General features: G+C 46.0%; 2 protein-coding genes across 3 annotated transcripts in view; both read right to left on the bottom strand.

Annotated features, from left to right (window-relative positions):
- Window positions 1–2,169, bottom strand: part of dvl2 (dishevelled segment polarity protein 2) — a 44,096-nt gene extending 41,927 nt beyond the window's left edge. For both annotated transcript variants that reach the window (XM_061709537.1, XM_061709538.1), the window contains exon 1: window positions 1,681–2,169. In XM_061709537.1, the coding sequence (XP_061565521.1) occupies window positions 1,681–1,841 (161 nt within the window). In that variant the 5' untranslated portion in view covers window positions 1,842–2,169. The remainder of the gene's footprint in view (window positions 1–1,680) is intronic.
- An 8,391-nt stretch (window positions 2,170–10,560) lies between these two features.
- si:ch73-335l21.2 (RING finger domain-containing protein) lies at window positions 10,561–11,217 on the bottom strand. Its single transcript, XM_061709559.1, has one exon. The coding sequence runs from the start codon at window positions 11,215–11,217 to the stop codon at window positions 10,561–10,563; it is 657 nt and encodes a 218-aa protein (XP_061565543.1).
- Between the last annotated feature and the right edge of the window lie 419 nt (window positions 11,218–11,636).

Below are 11,636 nucleotides of genomic sequence, written 5' to 3'. Positions count from 1 at the left end.
CTTTCCACTGATTTCATTAAAGGAATCTCTATACAAATCAGTTTATGATTTTGATGTGATAAATATTTAAATCTGTGGGGGGGCAGACTTCTGTCAAGACCCAAAGGAAAAGCCATCTCCTCCCTTTCAGTCTGCACTTGGGCTTGGCAGTGTCTTTGGCAGAGGCCGTGATGGTGCCATCCAACAAGGGGGGGAAGAGGGGGGGGGGGGTACCTTAATGCCCATCCAAGACTAGGATACACTTAACAGAAACCCTCAGGGTCTCACTGGGTGAATAAACCACAAACGTGCATTCCTCCGCAGGAAAGTGCACAGCAGTCACATAGGAGAGAAGGAGAGAGAAGAGAAAAAAAAAAGATTAATTGATAGAGGATAGTCTTTGTGGAGGAGAGGGTCAAGAGAGAGGGGAGAGGAAGTGAAGAAGCTCGGGAATGAAAGGACGGCTAGCAGGCCAAAGTGTTAAAACGAGGACAAAACCCTGGCTTCAGTCCCGAGAGAAAGAAAAGGCGAGGATTTCACCAGATGATGGACTGAAGGAGGGGAGGGAGGGGATGAGGATTAGGCGAAGAAAAGTAGCAGAAACTGGGAATGCCTCCTTTTGTAATGATGATGTTGTGTGAGCGCTGGGAAGTATGTAGGCTGGGACTTTTCCCAGAGAGCTGCTTGGATATTCATCAGATCAGGGATGTGTTGACTCCATGCCGACCTGCGTGGCTCTTTTATTCCCACTTCCAACAAATGACCAGAGGTGTCAAGTAACGAAGTACAAATACTTTGTTACATTACTTAAGTAGAAATTTTGGTTATCTATACTTCACTGGAGTAATTATTTTTCAGAAGACTTTTTACTTTTACTCCTTACATTTTTACGCAATTATCTGTACTTTTTACTCCTTACATTCTAAAAACAGCCTCGTTACTCTATTTCATTTCGGCCTTTAAAAAAAACTACCCAGTTAAATTGCTCCATCCGGATAGAGTGAATTTGGTTGTGGTTGTTTCAGATGTTCTTGTCCAGTTTTGTTCTTACATCCGTTCCCTCAGATTCCTGCAACTAAACTTGGATGTACATTCCAATAAAGGTTAGGATAAATGATAACATGCCTCTGAAGTTTGACTTTTTGCACCATTACAATACTTATAGGCAACTAGTCATCATATCTCCTGCTCTCTGAAACACATGTTAATGCTCAATAGTACACATATATGGTTCTTTAATATATTTGCATTATACTAAGATGCATTCATTTTCAATGGCTTTTGTCCTTAATGGCTTTTTTCCCCCTTACATTACTTTTACTTTTCTACTTTAAGTAGTTTTGAAACCAGTACTTTTATACTTTTACTCGAGTAAAAAACTTGAGTTGATACTTCAACTTCTACAGGAGTATTTTTAAACTCTAGTATCTATACTTCTACCTAAGTAATGAATGTGAATACTTTTGACACCTCTGCAAATGACAGAAATGCACGAGTTTTAGTCTGAAACAGTCACTTACAACTAAATTAGGAAAAGATGCGTTCAATTGCAGCTCCTGCAGGAGGAAAAACTTTGGCACAGATTTATCATATTTGCATTATTCTCAAAAATGAACCATTATTCTTTCATTTTTCAGCTTTAATCGTTTTGTTTGGCATGCTTAGGAAAAGGAAAAAGTGAAACCCCCCAGTGTAACTCACCCAAAGTCCTGGTCCATGGACTTGAAGAAGAATTTGTAGTTGGGCTTGTTGAGGACCTGCTTGAAGTCCAGCAGGGTAATGCTCTCGGCGGCCACGGGGATCTTCACCAAGTACGGCGTCTCCTCCTCGTCGATGTGATAAATTATCTTGGTTTCCGCCATGTCTGCGCCTGTTTTCCCCTGTTCCGTGGCCGTGTGAGCCGGGAGTCTCCGGGAGAGCTGGGACCGTGGAGAGTGCGGGGCTAGCGGGGGCTAGCTGCGGGGCTAGCGGGGAGGACGCTCCTTTTCTCGGGGGTTTTCACTCCGCCAAAGCGGACAAACTCCGCTCGCTCTGAGGCTTTAAAGGTGGCAAAACTCGGGTTCCTTTCGGATACCGAGCGGCGGAAAACGGGGAGGACGCCGCTACTTTCGCACGACCTAAACATCCAGCGACTTTTCTCCCAACAAAAACATCCAGGGAGCTGGAGGAGCTGGAGGGGCTGAAACTTTTCACCGCTTGTTGCGAGCCAACGCGGCGTGTGACGTCACCACGTCCCCCCTCCGCTCTGCGTGCTGACCTGCCCCAGAGAGACCCCTACTGCCCCAGAACTGCCCCAGAGAGACCCCTACTGCCCCAGAGAGACCCCTACTGCCCCAGAGAGACCCTTACTGCCCCAGAGAGACCCCTACTGCCCCAGAACTACCCCAGAGAGACCCCTACTGCCCCGGAGAGACCCTTACTGCCCCATAACTGCCCCAGAGAGACCCCTACTGCCCCAGAGAGACCCTTTCTGCCCCAGAGAGACCCCTACTGCCCCAGAGAGACCCGTACTGCCCCACAACTGCCCCAGAGAGACCCTTACTGCCCCAGAGAGACCCTTACTGCCCCAGAACTGCCCCAGAGAGACCCCTACTGCCCCAGAACTACCCCAGAGAGACCCCTACTGCCCCGGAGAGACCCTTACTGCCCCATAACTGCCCCAGAGAGACCCCTACTGCCCCATAACTGCCCCAGAGAGACCCCTACTGCCCCATAACTGCCCCAGAGAGACCCCTACTGCCCCAGAGAGACCCCTACTGCCCCATAACTGCCCCAGAGAGACCCCTACTGCCCCAGAGAGACCCCTACTGCCCCATAACTGCCCCAGAGAGACCCCTACTGCCCCATAACTGCCCCAGAGAGACCCCTACTGCCCCAGAACTGCCCCAGAGAGACCCTTACTGCCCCAGAACTGCCCCAGAGAGACCCTTACTGCCCCAGAGAGACCCTTACTGCCCCAGAACTGCCCCAGAGAGACCCTTACTGCCCCAGAACTGCCCCAGAGAGACCCTTACTGCCCCAGAGAGACCCTTACTGCCCCAGAACTGCCCCAGAGAGACCCTTACTGCCCCAGAATTGCCCCCTACTGCCCCAGAACTGCCCCAGAGAGACCCCTACTGCCCCAGAACTGCCCCAGAGAGACATCTACTGCCCCAGAACTGCCCCAGAGAGACCCTTACTGCCCCAGAGAGACCCTTACTGCCCAGAACTGCCCCAGAGAGACCCTTACTGCCCCAGAACTGCCCCCTACTGCCCCAGAACTGCCCCAGAGAGACCCCTACTGCCCCAGAACTGCCCCAGAGAGACCCCTACTGCCCCAGAACTGCCCCAGAGAGACATCCACTGCCCCAGAACTGCCCCAGAGAGACCCCTACTGCCCCAGAACTGCCCCAGAGAGACCCCTACTGAACCAGAACTGCCCCAGAGAGACATCTACTGCCCCAGAACTGCCCCAGAGAGACCCCTACTGCCCCAGAACTGCCCCAGAGAGACCCCTACTGCCCCAGAGAGACCCCTACTGCCCCATAACTGCCCCAGAGAGACCCCTACTGCCCCAGAACTGCCCCAGAGAGACCCTTACTGCCCCAGAACTGCCCCAGAGAGACCCTTACTGCCCCAGAGAGACCCCTACTGCCCCATAACTGCCCCAGAGAGACCCCTACTGCCCCAGAACTGCCCCAGAGAGACCCTTACTGCCCCAGAGAGACCCAGAGAGACCCTTACTGCCCCAGAACTGCCCCAGAGAGACCCTTACTGCCCCAGAACTGCCCCAGAGAGACCCCTACTGCCCCAGAACTGCCCCAGAGAGACCCCTACTGCCCCAGAACTGCCCCAGAGAGACATCTACTGCCCCAGAACTGCCCCAGAGAGACCCTTACTGCCCCAGAGAGACCCTTACTGCCCCAGAACTGCCCCAGAGAGACCCTTACTGCCCCAGAACTGCCCCAGAGAGACCCTTACTGCCCCAGAACTGCCCCAGAACTGCCCCCTACTGCCCCAGAACTGCCCCAGAGAGACCCCTACTGCCCCAGAACTGCCCCAGAGAGACCCCTACTGCCCCAGAACTGCCCCAGAGAGACATTTACTGCCCCAGAACTGCCCCAGAGAGATATCTACTGCCCCAGAACTGCCCCAGAGAGACCCCTACTGCCCCAGAACTGCCCCAGAGAGACATCCACTGCCCCAGAACTGCCCCAGAGATACCCCTACTGCCCCAAAACTGCCCCAGAGAGACATCTACTGCCCCAGAACTGCCCCAGAGAGACATCTACTGCCCCAGAACTGCCCCAGAGAGACATCTACTGCCCCAGAACTGCCCCAGAGAGACTCCTACTGCCCCAGAACTGCCCCAGAGAGACATCCACTGCCCCAGAACTGCCACAGAGAGACATCCACTGCCCCAGAACTGCCCCAGAGAGACCCCTACTGCCCCAGAACTGCCCCAGAGAGACCCCTACTGCCCCAGAGAGACCCCTACTGCCCCATAACTGCCCCAGAGAGACCCCTACTGCCCCAGAACTGCCCCAGAGAGACCCCTACTGCCCCAGAACTGCCCCAGAGAGACCCTTACTGCCCCAGAGAGACCCTTACTGCCCCAGAACTGCCCCGGAGAGACCCTTACTGCCCCACAACTGCCCCAGAGAGACCCCTACTGCCCCAGAGAGACCCTTACTGCCCCAGAACTGCCCCAGAGAGACCCTTACTGCCCCAGAGAGACCCCTACTGCCCCAGAACTGCCCCAGAGAGACCCTTACTGCCCCAGAACTGCCCCCTACTGCCCCAGAACTGCCCCAGAGAGACCCCTACTGCCCCAGAACTGCCCCAGAGAGACATCTACTGCCCCAGAACTGCCCCAGAGAGACCCCTACTGCCCCAGAACTGCCCCAGAGAGACCCCTACTGCCCCAGAACTGCCCCAGAGAGACATCTACTGCCCCAGAGAGACATCTACTGCCCCAGAACTGCCCCAGAGAGACCCTTACTGCCCCAGAGAGACCCTTACTGCCCCAGAACTGCCCCAGAGAGACATCTACTGCCCCAGAACTGCCCCAGAGAGACCCTTACTGCCCCAGAACTGCCCCAGAGAGACCCTTACTGCCCCAGAACTGCCCCCTACTGCCCCAGAACTGCCCCAGAGAGACCCTTACTGCCCCAGAACTGCCCCAGACAGACCTCCACTGCCCCCTGAGGACTGAAGTGCCCCCCTCCTCCCACATTTTACTGTAAAAAAAGGGAATTGTACTGTAGTTACTGAGTGGTAGCCTAGTGGTTACAGAGGGCTTGGGGGGGGATCCAGGTTCAAGCCCCTGGATTGCAACTGAGGTCAACGCCCCCCTTCCCCCTTCTGTCTTTGAGGGACACTTATCTTATGAAAATACAGAAAATACCTTTATCGTTCAGACTGATAGCTACTCCCACTGGTAGCTGCCTCATTACTACTCTGTCTTAACGATAAGTGCATTCCCTTCTTGTATGCCATTAATTATCATCATCATCATTTCTCTTTCTCATCATTGCTGCCGTTCAACCAGTCAAGGCAGATAGCTCTTGATCTGGTTCTGCTGGACGTTTCTCTGTTAACCAGTCGTTTCCCCCTCTCTAACATCACCTCGTGCTTGTCATGGATTGGGATTTGTTTTGACCTGTACGGTCCTTTTGCTCTGATGTTTTTTTTAATGAATTGACATTACATGAAATTTTCACTCAATTGGATTGAATTGCATGAATTACAATGAAATGGACTGGATAAGAATATAATTTTGATTTAATCGGATGGTATTTAACTTTGTAAACCTTTAGTGCTTTTGTGTAAATTGCCTTGAGATAACTTTGCTGTGAATTGGCATTAAATACATATAATATATATAATGTATATACTATAATAATATAATATTTCGGCCCCTGAGCAAGGCCCTTAACCCTCACTGCTCCCCGGGCACCGTGCAAATGGCAGACCACTGCTTCTAGTTTGACTAGAGATGGGTTAAATGCAGAAAATAAATTTCCCCATTGTGGGATTAATTAAGAAAATATTACTATTATTATTGTTATAAAGACCATAGAATTACATGAACGTATTGCTGAAGTACATCTTATAATACAATAATCATACTACAAATAAATGTAAGACAATCAACCAACTAAGAGTAACACCACAGATAGACATGAGTCTACAAACGCCACTGATGCTCCAATCAGAATCAGGCTCACATGCCAATGTAACACCACATGTTAACTAGCATCATTTCCATCATATGGGGCAATATGTGCAATATCTTTATACCTTATACACATCCTACCTGCTTTTTTTTTTTGCACTACTTTTATTTTCATTCCAATGTATATACTGTTTATATTTGTAATTATATATTTTTTACTTTTTTTACCCTTGCGCTGCATGTGTGTTTTGAGTGTACTGCTGCTGCGCTAAGAGAATTTCCCCATTGAGGGATGAATAAAGGACAATCTAATCTAATCTAATCTAATATGGCCTGTCTGAGGACTACATGCAAAACTATTACAGCATATGACTAAACAATCAAACAGGCCGACTGAATGAGCTGATGTGAAGGTAGGGAACACCACACTCATACAAACGCAATTCTTTTTATTTTATTTATTATTTTAAGGTATTTTTATTATATCATTGGTTACTGCTGTACCTGTTTGCTCCAATTCCAGCAAATATATAGAGAAAATAACAAAATATGACATATATGGTCCAGTTTTTGACCGGTGCGCCTGGGCGCTCGCCCGGTTCAGTATCCGGATAATCCAGCCTAGCATCCTTTAGTGAATAGATAAGGAAAAAAAGATCCCTCAGGGTAAAGGTATTAAATTACAATCAAAACAATGCATTTATTACTAATCCTCCTTGCATCTGACATGTTTGTGACCTATTATTTTTAATAAGTGCCTTCTACAATATATGACTGAAGTCATTGTTATCCTGTCTACATGTATATTAGATGTGTTTCCTTATTGTGTTCAGAATTTTCTTTTTCCTTCTTTCTTTTCTCTTGGAAGTATGTTTTCTCATATGTACATTTAATTTTTTATTTATTTATTTCCTATTTTGTTGATTTTATTTTTGCTTTTTCTATAAATTATTAAATTATAAAAAAGGTATTCTTTGCACAAACTTGTATTGCTTGATGCACAAACATGCTGTAATGAGAAGGCAAGTCAAGTTTATTTGTATAGCACAATTCAACACAAAGTAATTTAAAGTGCTTTACATCAACATTAAAAGCAGCAAGACACAATTAAACAGTAAATAACAAATACAATTAAATAAAATGATAAGAAAAGAGGTAAAATAATAAAACGCAAAAGTTGTTAAAAATAAGGGCAGTAGAATACAGCAGGTAAGTATTTAAATTAGGAGTACGCTTGAGTAAACAGCAATGTTTTTAGGCCTGATTTAAAGGAGCTTATGGAAGGATTTTAAACTCTATCCTTTTACTCACTGGAAGCCAGTGTAGTGATTTCATGACCGGTGTAATATGGTCCAGTTTCCTGGGGTTTGTAAGGACTAATGCATAAAATGTCTGTCTGTTTCTATATTACACTCTATATAACTATATTATTATCAATCATTATAAAAACTGTTTATGTGCTGTTAATTTGCATGAATTACAGTTAAAAAATGTTGTATGCAACTGCAACTTTTTAAAGTGGATTAGGAAAGTATGTATTTTTATTGGGTTTATTAAAACACCAGGAAACTGAGAGAAATGTCACGAGTTTTATTTAAAGCAATCATCCAAAATGTGACCAATTTTCAGTCAAGTGACTAACTGAATTAGCCAACTAGTTGTTTCAGCTGTTCTTTTATAAACACTTGGAGGTCTACTATGCAAAAGTTGTTTTTAAGGATGAAATTTATACAGTTCTTTTGTGTTTTAAAACTTGGAAACTAACTTCTATAGGTAGATAAATATTGGAAAATATTTGCAATATTTCTCTCTGAGAGGAAATTAAGTGGAAATAGGCGACATATAAGTGGTAAGCTGAAATCCACTGCTGTATAATACCTTTAGTGATATTCTTTTTCTATTTTTCTGTATTTTATATTGCTTAAACAGATCAATTAGGCTAAGAGTGCAATCAGTTCCTGGACTTTATGGATAAAGACACTGAAACTGAAAACAATTTGTAGAAATATTATGGTGATAGTATGATTTGCTGTATGATTTGATTTCACTGTTGGCTGCAGTACCCCCGACGGCCGTCGTGGTGAAGGGTGGCGCTATAGAGTCTCATTTCTTAAAAGGAGCCTCATGCTCCTTTAAAACAACATTATCAGCCAAAAGAATAAGAGCTTTCAGGAACATTTATCACAATCAATTCTTTTATTTAACCATCTTCAGGCTTAAAAAGTGCATATTTTCACAAAATGTTTAATTGCCCCCGAATATTACAAACATGTCCCCCAGAAAATATTCACAAAATGTTTCTTTTACTAAAAAGGGCCAAACCATGAATGAGTCAACGGCTGTTGTACGCTCTCTTTTTAGTTTTGTCAACATTTACTTTTGTTCTGAAGAAATTCTTTAGCAGTTATGTTGGTATTTTAATTCTTAATTTGATCCAGAGTGTTTTTCCAGATGTTTGTATTTATAACAAGACTAGATGACTAGATGAGGACAAATAAGATCCACACAAAATACACCACACATACCAGCACAGAGAAAACAGATGTAAACATGAAGCGATAGTCTTGGATCATTAACTAAATAAATATTAGTCATACAGCAAGCAAATTATTTAATCTGGACCACTGCCAGAGCCTTCATTACAACCTCCCAAAGGTTTTGAGAGAGGGCTTTTAGCAAAGTTGTACTTTTTCAAATGGAAACAGAATCCTGCTGACAGAAGAAAAACAAAGACGGGTGCTTTGATTCGAGAAAAACTCCCATGTTATAAGATTTCTGCATCAAAAAGGATTGAAACCTTGTTAATTATTTTTCTACCCCTGTTTTGTTTTAGTTTATTCTTTGTTTAGTTTAGTTTTTTTCATTTCCTGAACATGAACTCACCTGACACTGTCCAGCACAGGTCACACATGTAATGGAAACTAGCTCTAATCCCTTTAGTTAACAAAGCAGTTTTCAGCTGCACGATCAAGCATTATACAAGGAAAACAGAAACATAGTCAACAACAAAGACATCAATGGCATCTGAGACCTCAGAAGGAGAAAAAAAAGATGTCAAACTGCAAAATATGTAACACATGTTGAATGTGGAACCATTTCCATATTAACCACTAGAGGGAGCTGTTGATCCAGGTTTCTGAAAGTGCAGCAACTTATGCAGCACTCTCTCTCACACAGGATATTACTGATTTACCTATAGGATGAAAAGAACCAGCAGTGCTTGAAAAACCTTCATAAATGCGTGTGATTTAATGTTGGTCCTTTTTGCAAATGCATTCTTGTGTTGCAACTAGGAATGGGTGACTTTTTACCGTTCACGATAAACCGTCAAAAAAATTCCCCACGGTAAGAATTTGTATCTCGCAGTAAAAACGATAAATTGACGTTTTTGTGTAAAGCTGATTTATGGTTCTGTGTTAAATCGATGCACAACGTGAAGGAAGGAAGGAAGGAAGGAAGGAAGGAAGGAAGGAAGGAAGGAAGGAAGGAAGGAAGGAAGGAAGGAAGGAAGGGAAGAAGGAAGGAGAGAGCAGGAGGAAAGAAGGAAGGAAGGAAGGAAGGAAGGAAGGAAGGAAGGAAGGAAGGAAGGAAGGAAGGAAGGGAGGGAGGGAGGGAGGGAGGGAGGAAGGAAGGAAGGAAGGAAGGAAGGAAGGAAGGAAGGAAGGAAGGAAGGAAGGAAGGAAGGAAGGAAGGAAGGAAAGAAAGAGGAAGGGAAGAAGGAAGGAGAGAGCAGGAGGAAAGAAGGAAGGAAGGGAAAAAAAAGGAAGGAAGGAAGGAAGGAAGGGAGGGAGAGGGGGAGGGAGAAAAGAGGAAGGGAAGAAGGAAGGAAAGAGCAGGAGGAAGGAAGGAAGGAAGGAAGGAAGGAAGGAAGGAAGGAAGGAAGGAAGGAAGGAAGGAAGGAAGGAAGGAAGGGAAGAAGGAAGGAGAGAGCAGGAGGAAAGAATGAAGGAAGGGAAAAAAAAGGAAGGAAGGAAGGAAGGAAGGGAGGGAGAGGGGGAGGGAGAAAAGAGGAAGGGAAGAAGGAAGGAGAGAGCAGGAGGAAAGAAGGAAGGAAGGGAAAAAAGAAGGAAGGAAGGAAGGAAGGAAGGAAGGAAGGAAGGAAGGAAGGAAGGAAGGAAGGAAGGAAGGAAGGAAGGAAGGAAGGAAGGAAGGAAGGAAGGGAGAAAAGAGGAATGAAGGAAGGAAGGACATGGCTGATCTGAGAGCGAGATAGATTTATATTTAAAAAGGTGGAGTTGAATTGGTATTTTTTTCATCGTCATTTTTATCGTTATCGGGATAAATGCCAGAAATTATCGTGATATATTTTTTAGTCCATACCGCCCATCCCTAGTTGCAACATGCTTTCCTGCAGAGTGCATGTTGCCTTTAGATCAAAAGCTGCAGTATATCCGCTTTAAAGAGGAGATAGATGCTGCTTTTCATTAGAATTTCCTGTTGAAGAAATGTGGCCCAAACACCACGCCGACCACGCACGTGATCACAAACAGCACCCAGAAGATGACGGCCAGCAACTGCACGCAGAGCAGCGTCCTCTTGCTCTGCTCTATAACCCCTTCCTCCCCCAGCGGGCCCGGCGCCGCTGCACCGTGCGGCCTGTCACCGTGCATCTGCTGCACCCGCAGGCTGACGGTGGGGAGGATGATGAAGCGGGCGTCCCTGCCGTCCCCCTCCAGGGACAGAACCACCCTCTGCGTGACCGTGGCCAGACGGGCGGCCACGTTGGCCGGCATGTGGAAGGCCCCGCAGGGCAGCCTGGACAGGATGAGGGAGCTGCAGGGTAAGGTGAGGGCGTCCCCGGTTTCTAGAGGGGTGAGGTGACGGCAGAGGGGGCAGGGGATGGCCGGTGCGCTGCGGGAGTCGAAGGGGTCGCAGGGTCTGAGCTGGATCCTCTGGAGGCACTCTGTGCAAAAAACGTGGAGGCAGTCGAGCATCCGGGGGCATTTATTGTACTGGTTGTAGTCCTGGTAGCAGATGGGGCACTCCACATCCACGGGGTCCCCTGGGCTGGAGCCGACACTGGGTGCAGGGGCGGCGGGGGCGTCCCCCTGCTGGGACACTGGGAGGACGTCCCCTTGCATGGTGACGTTGATGACGGTAAAAAGAAAAGTTTGGAAGAATCCTGAACAGAAATTGGGAAAAAGGCTGTAAAAAGAAAGCAGATTGGAGCTCAACCCCAGGGCTAAAAGAACTTCAGAGCTTTAAAGTGCTTTTTTTTTTTTTTTTTTTTTCTTCAAAATTTCATTTTATTTCGCTAGAATTAGTCACTCGTGCAGCAAATTAACATTTCTGATGTAAGTTCAAATGGAGAGTCATAAACAAAAGATGACAGTGTGGTTTAGTGAAGCCACAAGTTATATACAGTTCATAGTTTTTTGTTTTTTTTAACCTTTTCAAAATCTGCATTTCTTTTAAATGTTTTTTTTTTTTAAATATCTTTTTATTATTTTATAATAGGAGCCCCGACAAGCATTGACAAAACAAAACAAGAGAAAAAAAA

This window comes from Cololabis saira, chromosome 20, assembly GCF_033807715.1.
Source record: "Cololabis saira isolate AMF1-May2022 chromosome 20, fColSai1.1, whole genome shotgun sequence".
In the NCBI taxonomy this organism is placed as follows: Eukaryota; Metazoa; Chordata; class Actinopteri; order Beloniformes; family Belonidae; genus Cololabis; species Cololabis saira.
Note: the sequence above shows the minus strand (reverse complement) of the source record. Positions and strands in the feature narration are given on the sequence as shown.

What these genes read in the sequence shown, in the direction of transcription:
- si:ch73-335l21.2 (XM_061709559.1), bottom strand. Translation starts at nt 11,217, where the DNA reads ATGCAAGGGGACGTCCTCCCAGTGTCCCAGCAGGGGGACGCCCCCGCC.